General features: G+C 51.7%; 4 protein-coding genes across 4 annotated transcripts; 2 read left to right on the plus strand and 2 right to left on the minus strand.

Moving 5' to 3' along the window:
- Nucleotides 1–212: 212 nt before the first annotated feature.
- Nucleotides 213–8,052, plus strand: BD324DRAFT_619248 (acetyl-CoA carboxylase). The gene is made up of 12 exons (XM_022015149.1): nucleotides 213–599; nucleotides 787–869; nucleotides 922–1,187; nucleotides 1,229–1,620; nucleotides 1,670–6,189; nucleotides 6,236–6,326; nucleotides 6,373–6,558; nucleotides 6,598–7,080; nucleotides 7,131–7,322; nucleotides 7,371–7,477; nucleotides 7,527–7,726; nucleotides 7,781–8,052. The coding sequence occupies exons 1-12, from the start codon at nucleotides 515–517 to the stop codon at nucleotides 7,890–7,892; spliced, it is 6,717 nt and encodes a 2,238-aa protein (XP_021873185.1). The 5' UTR covers nucleotides 213–514; the 3' UTR covers nucleotides 7,893–8,052.
- Nucleotides 8,053–8,315: 263 nt separating this feature from the next.
- On the minus strand, nucleotides 8,316–9,021 carry BD324DRAFT_619251 (signal recognition particle, SRP9/SRP14 subunit). Its single transcript, XM_022015150.1, has 4 exons — nucleotides 8,956–9,021; nucleotides 8,866–8,901; nucleotides 8,739–8,807; nucleotides 8,316–8,688 (listed from the first exon to the last, which is right to left on the minus strand). The coding sequence occupies exons 1-4, from the start codon at nucleotides 8,989–8,991 to the stop codon at nucleotides 8,356–8,358; spliced, it is 474 nt and encodes a 157-aa protein (XP_021873186.1). The 5' UTR covers nucleotides 8,992–9,021; the 3' UTR covers nucleotides 8,316–8,355.
- Nucleotides 9,022–9,154: 133 nt separating this feature from the next.
- On the plus strand, nucleotides 9,155–10,423 carry BD324DRAFT_619256 (putative ploidy maintenance protein). The gene is made up of 5 exons (XM_022015151.1): nucleotides 9,155–9,364; nucleotides 9,424–9,659; nucleotides 9,709–9,802; nucleotides 9,854–9,981; nucleotides 10,041–10,423. The coding sequence occupies exons 1-5, from the start codon at nucleotides 9,339–9,341 to the stop codon at nucleotides 10,310–10,312; spliced, it is 756 nt and encodes a 251-aa protein (XP_021873187.1). The 5' UTR covers nucleotides 9,155–9,338; the 3' UTR covers nucleotides 10,313–10,423.
- BD324DRAFT_619260 (putative ras GTPase activator) lies at nucleotides 10,424–19,796 on the minus strand. The gene is made up of 20 exons (XM_022015152.1): nucleotides 19,396–19,796; nucleotides 19,191–19,337; nucleotides 17,980–19,134; nucleotides 17,668–17,934; nucleotides 17,298–17,623; nucleotides 17,114–17,252; nucleotides 16,804–17,065; nucleotides 16,263–16,755; nucleotides 15,872–16,211; nucleotides 14,497–15,827; nucleotides 13,655–14,450; nucleotides 13,451–13,607; nucleotides 13,170–13,400; nucleotides 12,830–13,113; nucleotides 12,580–12,783; nucleotides 12,068–12,530; nucleotides 11,262–12,027; nucleotides 11,075–11,212; nucleotides 10,732–11,025; nucleotides 10,424–10,674 (listed from the first exon to the last, which is right to left on the minus strand). The coding sequence occupies exons 1-20, from the start codon at nucleotides 19,597–19,599 to the stop codon at nucleotides 10,620–10,622; spliced, it is 8,052 nt and encodes a 2,683-aa protein (XP_021873188.1). The 5' UTR covers nucleotides 19,600–19,796; the 3' UTR covers nucleotides 10,424–10,619.
- Nucleotides 19,797–19,807: the final 11 nt, after the last annotated feature.

The following is a 19,807-nucleotide window of genomic DNA, read 5'->3' on the forward strand; positions in this document are numbered from 1 at the left end:
TTTATGATGGATTCACAACGTGCTTTGAGCTCTCCGGATATCTTTCAACCTGACACCTCCTCCATGCTCGCCATGCTGAGCGTCTTCATCGCTGCCTCGAATGGTCATTCCCGATTTATCCGGTCCTTACGTAACTTCCCCCCCAAGCCTGAGGGGGTTTCATTTTTGGGGATGATTTTTAGCCGGGGCGAGGGGGATGAGCGCATGGCCTCTGCGTCCCAAAAGTTAATGAAGATGGAGCATACTTTTGTTTGACATCCCCATCTGACCTCTTATCATTCCAATCTTGACATCGTCGTATCAAGTATACCCAGCGACGATTGAAGGAGGGTGCGCTCCTTCTCTCTATCTTCTGCTCAGCGGGTTCAGAAAAAAACACCTACTGGTACCGAACGACATTACAGGCGACAACAAGCACCTGGACTCTTTCGTTGCCTCGCCCCATCACTGGATATCTCCCACTTTCTATCCTCACCTCAGTCTGAATTCTGCGCAGACTGCGCTCTAGCCAATCATGGCTTCCTCTTCCACTCCCAACGGCTCTTCTCAAGCTGGTCATGCCGAGATGTACGACCACAGCAGAATAGCTCATTTCATCGGTGAGTGTAATGTTCTTTGGTCGTCCAATCTGCCGGATCTCAGGTGTGCTGAGGATTTGGCGTGCACATTTGCCAAGAGGTCGCGATGGATAGTAGAGGACCTGCGGCACCTCTGCTGACCCTTCACTCCACCTCCACTAGTGTCCGCAGCCGCCGTCCAGCTTAGATACTGATCATCCATCATCAGGCGCCAACTCGCTCGAAGTGGCCCCATCCGGCAGAGTCACAGACTTTGTCAAAGCTCAAGGCGGTCACACCGTCATCACAAAGGTGAGCACTTTTATTCGCATGCCCCCTCACTCACCCTACGCTCTACCATTAGGTCCTGATCGCCAATAACGGTATCGGTGCCGTCAAGGAGATCAGGTCGATCCGAAAATGGTCATACGAAACATTCGGATCTGATCGTCAGATTGAATTCACAGTCATGGCTACGCCAGATGACTTGAGAATCAATGCGGAATACATCCGAATGGCTGATCGCTATGTTGAAGTACCAGGAGGAACCAACAACAACAACTATGCCAACGTCGACCTCATTGTCGACGTTGCGGAACGAGCCGGCGTTCATGCCGTCTGGGCCGGATGGTGAGTTCTCCTGTTGTGTGCAAATTCTGAGTTCATCCCAGGGGACACGCCTCTGAGAATCCTCGACTCCCCGAGACTCTTGCCAAGTCCAAGATTGTCTTCATTGGTCCTCCCGGATCCGCCATGAGATCCTTGGGAGACAAGATCTCTTCCACTATCGTCGCTCAACACGCCAATGTCCCTTGTATGGCTTGGTCCGGTACTGGCATTTCGGAGACCACTCTCTCGGACCAAGGTTTCGTCACTGTCCCCGACAAGGCTTACGACGATGCCTGCATCCACAACTGGGAGGAAGGTCTTGCTCGAGCCGATAAGATCGGGTACCCCGTCATGATCAAGGCAAGTGAAGGTGGAGGAGGAAAGGGTATCCGAAAAGTCGATGATCCAGAAAAATTCAGAGGTGCCTTCCAAGCTGTCGCTAGTGAAGTGCCGGGTGAGCAAGGATTTCCTGTCATTCTCAGCGCTTCGTTGACGTGATCCAGGATCACCCATCTTTGTCATGAAGGTTGCTGGCTCTGCCCGGCATCTCGAAGTCCAGCTCATTGCCGATCAATACGGTAATGCCATCTCCCTCTTCGGTCGAGACTGTTCCGTTCAACGACGACATCAAAAGATTATTGAGGAAGCCCCGGTCACCATTGCTCGACCTGAAACATTTGAAGAGATGGAAAAGGCTGCCGTACGATTGGGAAAACTCGTCGGATACGTCTCGGCAGGAACTGTCGAATACCTTTACTCCCACTCTGACGACTCCTTCTACTTCCTCGAGCTCAACCCTCGTCTGCAAGTCGAGCATCCCACCACTGAGATGGTCAGTGGATGCAATATCCCCGCCATCCAACTCCAAATCGCTATGGGTGTGCCCCTACACCGCATTCGGGACATTCGAATTCTCTACGGAATGGATCCTCACTCCAACACGGAGATCGACTTTGACGGTACCAACCCTGAATCCGTCAACAAGCAGCGTAAACCTCAACCCAAAGGTCACGTTGTCGCCTGCCGTATCACGGGTGAAAACCCTGATGCTGGTTTCAAGCCTTCCTCAGGTGCCCTGACAGAGCTGAACTTCAGATCGAATTCAAACGTCTGGGGTTACTTCTCCGTCTCATCAGCCGGAGGTTTGCACGAATATGCCGATTCCCAATTCGGTCACATCTTTGCCTACGGTATGGAGAGATCTGAAGCCCGAAAGTCAATGGTCGTTGCACTGAAGGAACTGAGCATTCGAGGTGAATTCCGAACGACTGTCGAATACCTCATCAAGTTGCTCGAAAAGCCCGAGTTCGAAAACAACACCTTGACCACTCAATGGCTCGACTCGTTGATTGCCGAGGGAATGACGTCCGAGCGACCGGATGCTACTGTCGCCGTCATTTGCGGTGCCGTCGTCAAGGCTCACATTGCCTACGAAGCTTCATTGGCCAAGTACAAGTCTGTTTTGGACAAGGGTCAAGTTCCCCCAAAGGATACTCTTCAAACCTTCTTCAAGAGCGAGTTCATCTACGAAGGTGTCCGGTACTCTTTCGCCATGGCCAAGTCGTCCCTGAACTCGTTCACCCTGTACCTCAACGGAGGACGTATTTTCGTCGGAAGCCGTACTTTGAGCGACGGTGGATTGCTTGTCTCCCTCGAAGGTGCCTCCCACACTGTCTACTGGCGAGAAGAAGTCGGAGCCATGGTCCTCTCCATCGACTCCAAGACCTGTATGATTGAAGATGAGCAGGATCCCACTCAGCTGAGATCTCCGAGTCCTGGAAAGCTCGTCCGATACCTAATCGACTCCGGTGATCACATTGATGCCGGAGATGCCTTTGCCGAAATCGAAGTAATGAAGATGATCATGGCGGTCAATGCCAACGAATCTGGTATCGCTCAATTCATGAAGCAACCGGGTCAAACTCTGGCTCAGGGAGAGCTTCTCGGAATCTTGACTCTTGATGACCCCTCCAAGGTCAAGTTCGCCAAGCCTTTCGAGGGCATGCTCCCAACCTTTGAGCTCAAGAACGGTCGATACGGTACAAAGCCTCACCAACTTCTCCGAGAACACCTCGAGGTCTTGTACGACAATCTGTCTGGATACGACAATAGCGCTGCTGTCATTCCCTCGCTGCGAATCGTTGAAGGCGCTCTTCGAAACCCCGACTTGCCCTACGCTCATGCGCAAGACGTCCTCTCCGCCATCAGCAGTCGAATTCCTGCCAAGCTAGACGAGGAGGTCCGAAGCATCATCGACAGCGGCCGAGCTAAGAAGCTCGAATTCCCATCGACCAAGCTCAAGCGATCCATCGACTACTTCATCGAAGAGAGTGTGCAGGCCAAGGAGCGAGCCCAAGTCCGCGCTGCCATTACCCCCCTTCAATCTCTCATCGATGCCTTTGCCCACGGACTCAAAGTTCACGAGTGGCAGACTTGGGCCGACCTGCTCAACTTCTTCACCGATGTGGAGGAGCCGTTCGCCGACTCAGTCCGCACTCAGGAGAATGTTGTGCTCAAATTGCGAGAAGATAACAAGGATCTTGACTCTGTCGTCAAACTTGTTCTATCACACTCCAAGATTGCACTCAAGACCAAGCTGATTCTCGCTCTTCTGGACATCATCCGTGCTGCATCCCCTGAAGCCTCCATGACTCCTGAATCGCGGATCAATAATGCTCTCAGCCGAATGGCTGCTCTCGACAGTCGACCCACTTCCAAGGTCGCTCTCAAGGCAAAGGAAGTTATGATTGTTGGTAGCTTGCCAAGCTACGAAGAGCGTCTAGGCCAACTGGAGCAGCTCCTCAAGTCCTCCGTCACTACCAGCTACTATGGTGAAAGCGGTCAAGGCCACCGATTGCCCTCCAGCGATCTCCTGAAGGAAGTCACCGATTCTCGCTACACCGTCTTCGATGTTCTCACCACTTTCTTCGACCACAAGGACCCTTGGGTCTGCCTTGCCGCACTCGAAGTTTACGTGCGACGTGCCTACCGTGTGTACAACGTTATGCACCTCGACTACGAGCCCGGTCAGGAGGAGGGCGACCCTCACATCATCACTTGGCGATTCAAGCTCGGCAGCACCTCGGCTGAACCCGTCACCCCCAGAATCGATTCAGTCAAGGACATGACACGAATCGCCAGTATGAGTGACCTGAACTATGTCGTGCACTCCAAGGCTGAACCCGTCCGATTCGGTCTCATGACTTCGTACAATCACCTCGCAGATCTCGAGGCTGGTTTCCCCAAGCTGCTCGCCATGTACCCTGCTTTCAACCACAACGAATTCACCGACCGACATGGCAAAGAAGCTCGTCACCCACACGTCTTGAACGTCGCCCTTCGTCTACACGATGGAGAGGAACACACTGATGCTGAGCTGAGTCAGCGCTTCCACGATCTTTCCAACAAATACGGAAGCAAGATCAATGGCAAGGGTATCCGACGAGTCACCTTTGTCATGTGCCGGAAGGACCAGTATCCTTCGTACGTCACTCTCCGAGAGGGTGAGACTGGGACTTGGAAAGAAGAGGAGGCAATTCGAAACATTGAGCCTGCCTTGGCTTACCAGCTCGAATTGGGACGTTTGTCCAACTTCAAGATCACGCCTCAACCTTCTTCCAACCGGCAGATTCACGTCTACCATGCCGTTGGCAGAGAAAACACTTCGGACGTGCGATTCTTCGTCCGAGCCCTGCTTCGACCTGGTCGATTCACCGGAAGCATGAAGCAGACTGAATACTTGATCTCGGAGACAGACCGGTTGGTCGGTGACATTCTCGACACACTCGAGGTCGTCTCATCTCAACACCGTCAAGCGGATTGCAACCACATCAGCGTCAACTGCGTCTACTCGCTGAATGTCAGCTTTGACGATGTCCAAGAGGCTCTTGCTGGATTCATCGAGCGTCACGGAAAGCGACTATGGAGATTGCGAGTTACTCAGGCTGAGATCCGAGTCGTTATCGAGGATGAAGAGGGCAACGCTCTGCCCATCCGAGCCTTCATCGAAAACGTCTCTGGATTCGTTGTCAAATACGAAGCCTACCAAGAGGTGACCAATGAGAAGGGCGTCGCAATCCTCAAATCTATCGGAGACCAAGGTCAATTCCACTTGCAACCCGTCAACTTCCCATACACCACCAAAGAGTCTCTCCAGCCAAAGCGATACCAAGCTCATATTACTGGCACGACTTATGTTTACGATTTCCCAGACCTCTTCCGTCAAGCTGTCGAGAAGGCGTGGCGATCGCTCACTGCCTACTTGCCGCATATAAAGATGCCATCTGATCTCCTCACTGCCTCCGAGTTGGTCCTGGATGAGCGGAATGAGTTGACCGAAGTCAACCGACCTCCTGGTCTCAACACTTGTGGTATGGTCGCGTGGGTCTTCACCATGAAGACTCCCGAGTACAGCAAAGGTCGACGAGTCGTGGTCATCTCCAACGATATCACTTATAATATCGGATCGTTTGGACCTCTGGAAGACGAGTACTTCTACAAAGCTACTCAGTATGCCCGTCAGCATGGTCTGCCCAGAATTTATCTGTCTGCCAACTCAGGAGCTCGAATTGGTCTCGCTGAGGAAGTCATGTCGCTCTTTGATGTCGGTTGGAGAGACCCTTCCAAGCCTGAAAAAGGATTCGATTACCTCTACCTCACGCCTGACAACTTTGACAAGTTGAACCAGCTCGGAGCCGGCAGCGTCATCACGACGGAAATCGAAGTCGAAGGACAACGCAGACACAAGCTCACTGACATCATCGGTGTCAAAGATGGACTTGGGGTCGAGTGTCTTCGAGGATCCGCACTTATTGCGGGTGAAACGTCTCGTGCCTACGATGATATTTTCACCATCTCAATGGTCACTGCTCGATCAGTCGGTATCGGAGCGTATCTTGTCCGTTTGGGACAACGTGTTGTCCAAGTTGAGGGACAACCGATTATCCTCACCGGAGCTCAGGCCATCAACAAGGTCCTTGGAAAAGAGGTCTACACGAGCAACATCCAATTGGGAGGACCTCAGGTGAGCTACCTTTGATATATTGCGAAACCCAACTTACGCACTACAGATCATGTACAAGAACGGTATTTCTCACCTCGTCGCGGCAAGCGACTTAGACGGTGCCCTGCAGATTGTCAACTACCTTATGTTCATCCCGGGTGAGTCGGGTCTCTCAATCAGAGAGTCTCGTCTGACTTGTCTCAGATCGCCGCGGACGAGCAATCCCTATTCTTCCCACAGGAGACTCTTGGGACAGAGACGTCGACTTCAAACCTCCTAAGGGACCTTATGACCCTCGTCAATTCTTGGCTGGTTGCAATGTCGATGTCGATGGTCACCAGACCTGGAAATCTGGTTTCCTTGATCACGGCAGTTTCTTCGAGACCATGGGTGAGTAGCGACACCACTTGCATTAAGCTAATTTTCCAGGCGGATGGGCTCAGACTATTGTCACAGGTCGAGGTCGTCTGCACGGTATCCCTGTGGCTGTCATTGCTGCTGAGACTCGAAGTATCGAACGTGTGGACCCAGCGGACCCAGCAAACGAAAGTTCGACTGAGAGCAAAGTCTCGTTGGCCGGTACCGTTTGGTTCCCTGACAGCTCGCGAAAGACTGCCACTGCGATTGAGGATGCCAACCGTGAAGGATTGCCCTTGGTCATCTTTGCAAACTTCCGTGGATTTTCTGGTGGAATGTCCGACATGGCTCAAGCTATCCTCAAGGAAGGATCAAAAATTGTTGATGGTCTCAGCAGCTACAGGCATCCTGTCATCGTGTACATTGTGCCAAATGGAGAGTTGCGAGGAGGTGCTTGGGTCGTCTTGGACCCGAGTATCAACCCGGAATACATGAGCATGTTCGTGGACAACGAGTCTAGAGGAGGTGTCTTGGAGCCAGAGGGTATCGTTGAGGGTGAGTCGACGACGATACCATATCCAGCTGTGTCGCTCATCATTTTACAGTCAAATACAGGAAACCCAAGGTTCAAGCCACCATGGCCCGATTGGACCCAGAGTATGCTCAGCTGAAGGCTGCCGCTGAGGGATCAAATGCGACACCGGAGGAGAAGGCGGCGGCGGATGCCAAGTTGGCCGCTAGGGAGAAGCACCTGTGGCCCGCTTATCAGTCGATCGCTCTCGAGTTCGCCGATCTGCGTGAGTAAAGCAAGGCTGCGAAGGGTCACCGCTCACCTTCATGTCTAGACGACCGAAGCGGACGCATGAAGGCCAAGGCAAACTGTGTTCCTTGTGATTGGGAGAACTCGCGACGATCAGTGTACTGGTCTCTGAGGCGCAAGTTGTCGGAAGTGGTGAGTATTGCCCTGACTCGTGTTGTTATCACAGCTAATGTGTCTTTAGCGCATCATGAAACGTCTCGCCGTTGCGAACCCGAATCTCACATACCCCGAGCGCAAAACTCTCTTGGCAGAATTCATTCCTTCGGACCTCTCAGCCGACAACGAAGTGGCGGCGTACATTGAGAAATCGGGCGACGCCATCGAATCATATGTTCAAAGCGTCAAGGACGAGTACTGTTCGGACACCATCTTGTCATGGGCGTGAGTATCTGGATATCTTGTCTTGGGGACTGGAGCTGATTCTTGTCTGTCCAGCTCAACGAATCAAGCTGGAGTCTTCGAAGGATTCACCAGGATCCTCAACACACTTTCGGCTCAAGAAAAGGCTTCTATCTTGGAGCAATTGTCCTCTAACCAGGCCCAATAAGTGCTCCGTTCTTTTCCATATCCGTCCTCGCTATTACTTTGCTATTTCTAAGCATAGACACAGCCAGCTCCCCTGTATATTTTCCCACTTCTTCTCTCATAAACATATAGCTCTTGGCCAATTTACGATTGGCTGAAACACATGCATAGGATTCTCGAGACATTGCTCCAAGCTGGCTATCAGCAGAAGACAGGCGGAAGGAGGCTCCTTGCGTTGTGGCTCCTACAAGAGAGGGGGGGGGGGATCAGTAGTAATCAACTAGTCATGACAGAATAATGGTCCGACGACACAGGCGAGCATCTCAAGATACGCGCGCAGGACAGATAGTTATTCCACAATGTGGGGAGGGGGTGATGCGGTACGACAGGAGCATCGCACCCGCAGCCAAATGAGCTGTACAATACAGCAGAACGAAGCGGATGTCTCATTAGTAATGATACACTGAACATGGACCATGGAATCTCTACTTCTTCCCCTTCTTCTTCTTCTTTCCTCCTCCTCCTCCACCAGCTCCGCCTCCTGTGCTACCAGCTGTGCCCTTCTTACTCGGCGTGGCGGCAGCCCCTCCACTCGCTTTGTCCGTTGATGCTGGTTCTGGTGGTTGGCTCCCTGCACCAGTCATCGGATCGTCACCTTCCAATCCTGGACTCGTAGCTCTCTCTGCTCCACCCGCTGTGCCTGATAGAGTAGACTGCTGTATCCTCGGACGAGAGTTGGTCATTTGTGATAGAAGTCGGAGGTTGAGGGATTCGAATCGGTTCAGAATGATCGAGGAGAATGTCTTGTATTTTATACACTGCGAAGGCTTTAATGCCAAATTGCGCTGGTGAAGGCAGGACAGCTCACGGTCGTATCATCTGTTAGCTTTAGAGCTAGCTGCCCAGTCTTTGGTAGGAATTTGACCAGATAGCGGACCTGTAGAGACGATTTTGTCAATATGAGCTCGGTTTAAAGAGAGCGTATCCTGGTCTACCTTGGTTGGTCCTTTGGCATAGAGGTCTGTGGCCGCCTGTCAAAGAGAGTGAGTCAGCCTCAGGACTAAGCAAGGAGCATGCAAGCTCACCGTCTCGAAATCTGTCCAGCTTTTTATGTACACCATAGTGTCTGTCGTCGATGTATCAGTCCTCAATCTACAGCCAGCATCTCGGATCTCTCAACAACATTCGAGGACTTATCTGATAAAGATTCTGCCGGGTATGCCACGTCACGCAATTCCTTCGATCACTCATCGGTCGCGTCTAAGGCGCGAAAGGTGGTGAGTATATGGTCCTTGATAGCGGTGAAGCTCGATACGACTTTACCAGTGCAGCGGGAGGACTGCATAGCTTTCATAAGACCCCTTGACGAATATTTGACGACAAACCAGCAGCTCTGGAAAGCTATACGACCCTCTCACGACCACTCAATCACTCGCCTCGCTCCGACCCTCCAATCCGCTCCGACTCAATGTCCTCCTTCCTCAACTCCATAGGGTAAGCTCGCACTCATGTGGATGCCATAATCTCTTTATTGACCCGGTGTCATCCATCAGAAGGCTCAGAGCTCCCAAGCGATCACCTAATCAAACACCTACAGCCGGAAATGGATTCTTTGACCCTCCATCACCCGGTGCCGAGCTGACTGGTTCACCTCCATCTCCATCTTCCGCTCCTAAACCATTGTATCTCTGCCAGCCATTCGTCAAAGCTGCATTAGTGAAAGGATCCTTCAAGACCATTGTCGCGCCTCCGAAATACGTCGACGTTAACGAATGGGTAGCTGTGAACCGTGCGTCAATTCTCCTCGCTCACGCTAGCTTTGGCTGATCGTCAACTAGTATTCGACTTCTATCACAATCTCAACCACTTTTATGGCGTCTTGACAGAGTTCTGCACCCTCAATAACTGTCCGACCATGTCGGCTGGACCGACGTGAGCTGGGTCGGCGTCGGTCTGACAATTGCATCAGCTGACGCAAGGCAGACTCAACTTCTTATGGCCTGACCAAAATCAACGTCTGGTCTCCTTACCAGCACCGACGTACATTGACTTCGTCATGTCCTGGCTTCAAAAGCTGCTAGATGACGAGACAGTCTTTCCTACAAAGTCGGGTACGTCGGGTACCGTTCGCACAACAACACCGATCGATCTCTGATGTCTCTTCCTAAAGGCCGAGAATTCCCATCTTCCTTTGCATATACTGCAAAACACATCTACAAACACCTCTTCAGGATATTTGCCCATCTCTACCACGCTCACTTCGAGCAAATCATTCATCTTTCCATTGAAGCACACTTCAATTCGTTGTTTGCTCATTTCCTCGCGTTCGGCAAAGAGTTTGATCTGTTGGTCATGCAGGATTTGATGACACAGCAAGGAATGGGACAGGGCGTAGCTGAATTGGGGGAGAAGTGGAGAGACATGGGTATCTTGGAGACTTGATGGGCGGATGTGGAACAGTTCCCGCTCCTAGGGTTCTGGAGGTGGACTTTAGTTATCCTATTGTAGTATCAGTCATCTGCGTGTGTGTGTGTGTGATTTCCAACCGATGCATCGTAAGAGTAGTTCGTCTACAGGCAACACAAATGCGTGTCTAGTCGTATTCTAAGTCGTTGCCATGCCATTCAAGATTCGTTCCCTCGGCGCGAATTCCATACACAGCGTCGTTGGATCCGGGCATTCGTTAATTGCTTGGTAATTAATGATTACAGGGGTTGGGCGACTTGGACATTTATCCAAGGTTACTCAATCAGGCCAGGAACGCATCGATAAGTGCCGAAACACATTTGGCCAAAGATGCGACCCTGGTATGGCCATTAGTACTCAAGGATGACACTGCTTTTGCTCTTCGTCACACTTACTGGTCCAATTTCATAGCCGGAAACGTCAATTCGGCAATGCCTCTCATGCCTAGATCCTCCAAAACTTGATCCCGAGGGGATTGACCGACACTAGGTGCACTGCTTATACTCTGCGCATAGCTCTTTGCCTGAAGTTGTAAGGATGATGTCGATTCAGAAGCATTGAGGGTAGGCGGAAATGTGTAATTCGGGTCCGCCATTGCTCTTTCCAGGATGAGGGTGATGGCATTTATGATTGGTACAGATGATGTCGTGGCGAGAGCAGCTGTCATTCGAGGAATGAGACTATCGTAGCTGATCACGACGGGTGAGTCCCCAAACCTCCAGCCCGGAAGCCGCTCACATCATCGCCATCACTTCTGGCGTTTCCATAGCTGCCTCGACCAGTATCCGGTAGAGGACCAACTTTTCCGTCTCAGAGCTTGAGAAATTCAATATCGAGACGGTCAGAGACGCAAGGAGCAGGGCTGTCGAGTTGTTCCTACGCCGGTCGTGAGCTATGTCACTCGCATACGAGCTCTGTGACTCACGGTAAGCTCAGAAGGTCCAGCACAGCGATATCGCCAGGCTCCGATGAAGCAGGCTGATCGACTTTTGCGGCCTGCCACAGAGCCTTGATGTCTCCAGACGAGCAGGATAAGACCGGATACAGAGCCATGAAGAAAGGCACACCATTCTCGTTGATCAATCCTTTGGCTTCTTGGATTTGAAACGCTGATGCAAGCCGCAGGAGCGACATCATTGCTTCGACCGTGAGCTTCCTGGTCGAAGGATGCCTGATCCCCTTGAAAATGACAGCGACGAGCGAGAATGAGACGTCGGTGGTAAATGAGATTCCTGAGAACTGGTCCAATCTTCTGGCCGCCTCTTCGCCACCGTATCGTCCTTGCATCAAAAGCTCTGTGATTGGGCATGCTGAGGCTGCTTCAGACATCGTTGAAAGAGCACTGAGTAGCAGCTCCAAGGCAGGGTCAAAGAGTGGTACGTGCCCCAGTTGCAACACCCCAATGGCAATCCAAAACAGGCTGAGAGGATAACGACTGCCTGACGACAAACCAGGAATAATTCGCGCCAGACAACGAAGCATGCTGGTGACGAGCTTGTCGTCGTTCTCTGTCAAGTGCGAGAGAGTCGATCCAAGTGCTACTAGAATCTGGTACACCAGATCATCATCCACATCGTCAGAAGCCAAGCATCCCAAGACCGTGATCGCTTGTGGCTGCGTGGCAGGATTGTGTTGGAAGCAAGTAGAAGCTACCAAGCTCATCCAGCGAGCCCTCCACACGTTAGCAGTATCTGTATCATTATCAGAAGGAGACTCATGGCGGCGACCCACCAATGGAGGGAGCTGCAGCGACTAGAATATCGGTGAAGAAGTTCGCGATCGTCTCGACCGAATCAAGAGATGCCGCCGTTACATCCTTCTCCAATATGCCTTCTAGAGCCAGCGAACTTGGACTGGACTCTAGCCCAAACGCTTTCATCGTCTCAGGTCGAGACAAGTGGGCGAGTAATCCCTGCAGGGCCCCTGGGTCCATGTCTCCGGTCGGCGCAGACGCGACCAGTGACATTAGCGTATTCGTTGTAATGCTGAAGATCGTCTGCCGCATGACCAACGGTCCAGATCCTAGCAGCATAGTGACAACATGTAAGACTTCGGGCAGGAAGAGCTGCGTTGAGATGTAAAACTTGCTATCGAATGACAGCATTTGGAGGACCCGAGCTAAGGAGGATATCTCTGGCCATGACACGTGATCGATCAAGTTCACAGTAGGTTTGAGGTATGTCCGCGCAATCGCCTGACGTGAATGATTAGTATTTGACTTGACTCAGGTAGTCGTCACTCACTTTCCGCAGTCTCGCAATGACCTTGCCCCGCACGATCGTAGACTCGATAGAGACAAGGATGTCCGCCGCGCAATCGAGCTTCTCGGAACCCAAACCAGCGTCGACAGCCATATGCAGAAGCTCAGAAACGATGATGTCAATCAGAGCCTCGTGACTGTCCTTGAATGACAGCCATACATTGCTCTGTATAGCAAGATGCAGCCGCTGACATAAATCAGCGGCTGATCTCAAAGAAGTTTTGCTGGCTCACCCTTCGTTCAGAGACCGTGATTGCAGCTAATGACCGAATAATGTGTTCCACTTGTTTGATGGAGTCAACTCCGTCATCTCTGGACGGCCGAGCAAAGCGGTCGAGATTTGCAAGCCAAGGCTGCACGTAGTGCAGAGCTGCAATCTTCTGGGACGCTTCCGCTTTGGTGAATCCGATGGACCATTCTTTGAGTAGCTCCAAGGTCAGATGCGGTGCGGACAAAGCGAGGGACGAGCTTAGATCGAGTATCAAATTCAAACAATTTCCAGGAATGATAAGACCGGCTGCATTTCGTCAGCATTGTCAGTCCAGATCTCATTACTGAGCCGCATCGACGCACCTGTGGCTCTCAAATGCCGAGACGCCATTTCCCACTTGTAGAATGAGCTCAGCTCGCCGGCCAGCTCAAAGGCTCTGAGTCGAAGCAACTCGTCATTCGAGGCAAGATTCAGCAATGCCACATTAAGAAGAGTTCCAGGGGCATCGCTCGAGCGAAGCGTCCGAGTGCTGGATACAGTCTCACGAAGACGACTTCGAGCAGTCCGAATAATCTGAGCCATTTCGATGCGCTCTGGTGCTCGTCAGCGTAGCTCTGGTCGTCAAACACAGATCTCGCCTTACTCCTTGAGATGAAGGTAAAGGATTGCGTCTGCGAGTACTTTATGATGAGGTAGTCCGCGGGTAGGTTGCCACCCGTACCAATGTCGTCGATGTCCTTCAGGCGAATCACGTCGATGATGTACGACTTGACGCCTGGGGTGAGATCCTGCTTTCGCCACTATTTGTAGGCGTCAGCCACAGCCGACAAGAAGGGTTCAAACTCACCGAAGCCACTTGCATACAGTCATGCCCGAGCTTGACGACCACAGGCACTTGCTTCTCGTGATCCAACAAGCATAAGAGATTCGTAAAGACGTGTTCAGCCTCGTATGCGAGAATCATGGTAGTTTCCGGCAATGCCAGACTGGTGAAAGGGATGACTTCGGCCAGCTCAGCGGGACTGCTGACTGCCACCACATTCTTGCCAGCAGCAGGAACGACAAGCAAGAGTTCCGAAATCAGTCGCTTTATGCGATCACGAGCGTATGTGTTTGGATTGTAGAGAGCGAGGGTATGGATGCAAGGGAAGATGCCCGGTGGACACAACTGGATGGTCCGCTTCAGCCAGAGTATGGGAAGTTCGCTAGCTTGATTGTAATCTGTCAAGTCAATGACCAAGTCGAAAAAGTCTGTGATATTGTCCAAAACCTGAAAGACATGATATGCCAGTAAATCATAGTCCATGACGCTGACACGGGATAAGACAAAATAGAATATTCGCCGACCATTTTGACTCGCTGGCCCTTCGTAAAAGGCGTTTGACACCGTCTCTGTATTCCGACCGGCATGATGACTCATAAAGTCGTCGAAGCCCTGGGTCCGGGCAGTACTTGAGATCATAGTGGCGTGAGCCGGAGCGCCAGTCTCATCCAATATCTGCCGCAGGAGACTAAGCGTGGCTTTGCCCTCGAGTTCTGCGCGCGCTGACAACGGCTTGTCAGATGAAGGGCGAGCAAAGGACGTAGGCATGGCATCAAGGCTGGATTCCAGTTTTGTGTGGTGCTTGAAGACATACCGATGTCTGGAGGATTGTCAGCCCGGGCCAGTCCGAACAATCTCAAGCTCACAGAATCGCCTCGTCACCTTCTGGATCGATCGCTCGGCTGGCCTCCTCCTGTGATGCCTTTACAGCTAGTGAGATCTCATACGATCTCGGCCGCACAGCGATGTTTGACAAAAATTTGGTGACCTCGTGAATGTTTCTCTCCAGGAAAGGATTCAGAACTTTCATGTGTGGCTCCTTGTTCCCAAACATGACGTTACTCGCGAGGTTCTGGATAACCTTGGTGACGAGTAGCAGGGCCCTTCGTACCTCTTTAGCGTCAGGACTGACATCCAGGTCTATTTGATCCGGAGCAACGATGGCAGGGCAGAAGAAACGCAAGAAGATGAAGGATCCAACGACGGAATGGCGCGAATCCGGGAATTTTTCTTCGACCGCGGACCACAGGTAGTGACAGAGGACCCTGAAGATTGTCGGCGCCTTTGGTACGGAGTTACAAATGAGATGAAGCAGGGCTTGACAGACTGCTTGCAAATGATCAGCATTGCGCTCGATATCCTCATTTGGCGCGATTTTCGCCGGGTCCAGCTCGAACGATGTCTCATCAGGTTTCTCCAGGAGAGAATGTATCAGAGGTTGAATAGTTGCTCGGACATAGTTGTAGCCGTATGTCTTGGCAAAGATGGTAAGAATACGTGTTGTGATGGAGTTGGCCCGAAACAGGTCCGGTTCGTGATTGGTCAAGGCCACTTCACGCTCTGTAAGGACCTTGAGTAGCGCCAAAATCGTCCCCTTCGCTTCGAATACTCGAAACAGCAGCAGCGACATTTCGTCAATCTCACTTGGGGGACAGGTCTCGCAGATCGCAACCGCCAAAGCTAGATTCGTACTGTTTCCTGCCAAAGCTCCGAGATATGCCTTGGGTATGGAGGAAGGCCGTTTCGAATTTGTTCCGCCAAAGTTGCCAGATTTGAGAATGCTAGTCATAATGCGCATGAAGACAACCCGGAGAGAGATCTCATCGTGATAGCCCAGACTGAGACAATGCTTTAGCCCGACGTCCATGTTCGCGGCGAGTAAGTTGGAGATGGTCGAGATGACCAGGGAGTAGATGTCCTCAGATGAAGATCCTGCGATAGGTCTGGACGCCGTGGATGGTGGCGACATCGAGTCCGTGAGATCTGGAGCTTGGGAACGTTCGAGGATTCTCACTAGGTGGTGAAAATACTTGTGGAACAGTCGAGAATGGAGGGCACTCTGCGTCTTCTCAGCATCTTCGGCTGTTTTGATGGACAATCGATCGGTGATGGGAACCATTGCCTTGAGAGAGGCTCGTTCCAGATCACGTTGGATTTTCCCAATTTCTGAAATATCTCTTCGATGCGCATCGCGATCCTGGTTGTATCAGCTAGAACCATCGATTAGACGGAACGACTCACAACGCCTCCCTCGCCTGTCCAGTCCATAAAGATATCCAGTACAGTATTTCGTATGCTGGTGGCGTTCGACAGTAATGTGTTATCCGACTTGAGTACGATGGCCTCGACAAGTTGGCAGAAGCGTATTTTTATGCGCATTGAGTCGACATCCCTGCCCAGTCTGGGAAGATACTGTGACAGTAATGCCAGCAAGGATGACATGTCAAGTTGTGTTGGAGCTGCAGTCTCTTGGTGAAGACGATCAAGCGTCATTCTGACAATCACAAGGATCTGGTCGACGAAAGTGGTATACGACTCGGAGATCAATGACCCGTTGGCACTGAGACTCAAGGAGAGTACTCTGACAAGGCATCAGCCGAGATCGTTCGCACGAATACTTTGCAAGGCTCACTTGACCATTTGTGAGACCATGACCTTCGCCCAGTAGAGTGGTAGTTCAGTCCCAAGTCCCTCTTTCAAGATCTCTCTGACATGAACCGAGGGACTGGCGATTAAGTCCACGCAATCCCTGATAAATTGCTCGCACAGTTCTCTTGGATCGGGCGGGTCGTCATAAATCCTCGGTAAAACTCCTTTGCCTACAGTGTCGACCAGTGCTGGAGGAGGTGTCCCATCGTATACACACAGTCCACAGGTCGAAAGGAGAAACAAGATGACATTCTGCCAAAGTTTGGATTGTCCTTCATCAAGACCTTCGATGTCCAGTGCAAGACCCCGACAACGGCCGCCGTATGGTACCGTCGAGTCTGCATATGCCGCCACGATCTTGGACGTCAAGACTTTTGCCACTTGCGCCCAACCTGTCCAGATGGCAATACCACCTGTAGAGGGAACACAGTATGGGCGATAAATCTTCCTCAGCTGTCTCTGTTGTTGTTGACGACCTTTGGGGTGGGTCAGCCTCAGGATTACCAAGCAGGTCCAATTCTCACCAAGCGATGGGGGTAGACTGCTCAGATCTCTCAGCATCGTCATTCTCGCTTGAACACGTTTCTCGGGGTCACCCCAATTTGTTTGACCGGGTGATGAAGAAGGCAGCTTGACCTGGTAGGCGATTTGGGTAATCTTGATAATGGTCTTCATCACACTCGTAGTTGCTGCAATGTGCTCAAAATCCGGCGAGCAGAGCTGTCCAACGGTCGAAACGATAGCGACGAGGGACGCAGCGTCTCCAGCGACGGAGGACGAGAAGGCCTTGAGACACATCAGGCATGTAACTCGAAATGAGACGATCTAACCCACCTCTGGATGTGGCTCGGCTGCTTTGACGAATGCTTCCGATATGTGTCTTACCGCGTCGAAGGCGTCATTGATATCGATCAAGTCTACGCTCTGAATCGCGTATAGCAATTGACGATGCGCATCAAGACCCATCCTCCACCTATGGTAGTTGTTAATCTGGGGCCCGGCCTTCAAGGAGGCTCACAATGAATCTGCCCACTGGGTGACAAGTTGCGAATTGCAACCTAGCTCACTCTCCATGGATCCGATCGCCTCTAGAATGGAGCTGCAGGCTTTTGATGCCTCGAGTCGCAGGAGGGCTGGGCTTGGGCTTACCAAGAGAGCCGCAATGGCGCCCAGAGTCTGATTCTGAGTCTCTGGAGTGAGCGACTTCCGGTCCAGGATGTACCCAGGATCATTCGAGAACAGCCTCAAGATCTCAGCTATAATGTCGGTTTGACTAGACGGGAGCTCAGGGCTAGCGCGAGGCCTGCGAGATGTCGAGTCACCAAAAATGTGCTTGGAGAGAGTCTGATAATATCAGCTCCGTCCGAGTCCGGACCGGTGCTACATACCAACAGCAACTTCTGGATGGTCAGAGCCGTACTAGCCCTTAGAACATCGCATTGTGGAGTCCAGGGCAGCTGCCGACTGTCCGAAGCAGTCAACTGCATGGCTCTGAGAGCTATGAGCTGATTGAGCTCGTTTTTGTCTGCGAGCAGCCGTGGCAATACCGAAGAGGAAATAGCATTTGGGTCGATATTGAACAGAGCAGTGAGTCCGTCGATGAAAATTGAGGAGCTTCCAATCTCGTCCTTGTATTGAGAGTTCAGGATGGCGTTCTGGCGCCTGGCTCAGTGTGGGTCGCGACATGAATCAGGACTGACCTTGAGATCACCCTGAATGTCTGGAATCAGTGTCCGCACTCCGCAACTCTCCAACTTTGGGGATACCCGATGAGCTGCGCTGACAAAGTCGACATAACAAACAATGCAGGCTTCGATGCCCTTGCTCGTGTTGAGACCCTTCCTCAAACTTTCCATAAAGTTGCGCTTCTTCGTCAGCCCCGGAGCTGATTTTGACCCCAGATCTCCCATGGCAATCCGCTTGAGAATGTCCGGACAAAGCACCATTAGCATGGCCATCAGAGGGTAGAAGACCTTGGTACGCCGCGCAGCGGATGAAGAGGAGATATCCGACATTGATTGAAGTATGTCGAACAAAACGTCGGCTCCGCCCTCAATCTTACGCTCAGACTGGATTAATGCCTCAAACTCGGCAGGATGCGGTTCAATAAAGTTCCATATAGCTTTACGCAAGACTGCGGCGACGGTGATCTGCGCCGGCCGCTTGATGTGCATGAAAGTGGTGGATATCTCCTGCAATATCTGACTTAGGCGGACACGGCTAATATTCGACCATTCAAGGAGCCGTATCTCGGTTTGGTCGGGATGCTCTTCGATTGTAGTCGTCAGATGCGCGATCCGAGATCGGATTCGAGTGAAGAGCACTGGCCAATTGGATGAAGATAGGTGGAAGACGATCCGAGCGATGACGGAAGTCATCTGAGCAGCACAAGTGAGCGGTGTGTCGCATAAGCCGGCCAATCTGGTCTCTTTTGGTCCGTTCGGCCGGGTATCCCCGGACGGTATCGAGTGATCCCTCAAAAAGTTGGTTCCAATGCCACCGGTTTCAGCCCCTGTCGACAGAGACCGATTCCATGAGACCACTGAGCTGATGCCAATATTCCTCGTCTCGCGACTCGGAGCAGGACTGGACGTTCCAGGATTAGAAGCCTGATCCGCGTTCAACCGTTGGCGTATGTAGACCAGAATGATTGATAAAAGGTACTTCGCGAGGCTCTCATCGAGAGGGGCAGGGTCGGTCCAGAGTCTTGGAAGATCGCTGACAGGCTGGGTTTGCCGCTGTGTTTGAAGATACCATTGATGGGATAGACAGCGAGAAAGAATGTCCAAGATATATATCTGAGATTGCAAGATTTCAAGAGCGACATCATGGGTGTTCAAGCCCGCATTGAGATACTGACGAAGCTCAGAATCAGTTGAGGAATCTTCACCGTGAACCTTTCCTCGCCTACCTTTGAAAGATTCTCCAGCGCCATCACCAAAGCATGCACGACGCCCCCAAGCTGAGTACTCGATATTTGGAGTAGAGCCTGCACAGTTGCTGTGACGGTCCGGTCAATCTCCATCACACCGAGCCTCGTGCCAGAGTTGCAAGGTAGCTGGAATAATGGATTCAGTCTTGTGTCGCTTGAACACGGTCGGATCGAAGTGACCCACCTTGTTCACTAATCTCCCAACCAACGTTGCGATGACCCTAAGCTCTCCCCCAACACCTCCCTCAGGTCTGCCCAGCACGCTGTTGACATCGCTGTTGCTGTACAATTCAAGTGACTGGTCCATCCTGTGCTTGCTAGACGATGCTGAGGACATTGTCGGAGCAGTCGAGCTAGATATAGATTTTGAAGCTGGTCTGACCGGCATGACGCACGGTTCTGCACTTGGAAGTCCACCCGCGCAATGTGGAGGGGGATCAGGTGCTTGAGCTGGGCATGAAGTTGAGGCCGTGGACAAGAAAGGCTACAGAGCCCACAGTCTAGTCTCTGGATCCTTAAGCTATCATGGACGATGCTGTGAATCCGTAGTTGACTGCTCCATTCCTCACTCCAAAATTGGAGGATTCACGTCTCGT

This window comes from Kockovaella imperatae (assembly GCF_002102565.1).
Source record: "Kockovaella imperatae strain NRRL Y-17943 chromosome Unknown BD324scaffold_3, whole genome shotgun sequence".
NCBI lineage: Eukaryota > Fungi > Basidiomycota > Tremellomycetes > Tremellales > Cuniculitremaceae > Kockovaella > Kockovaella imperatae.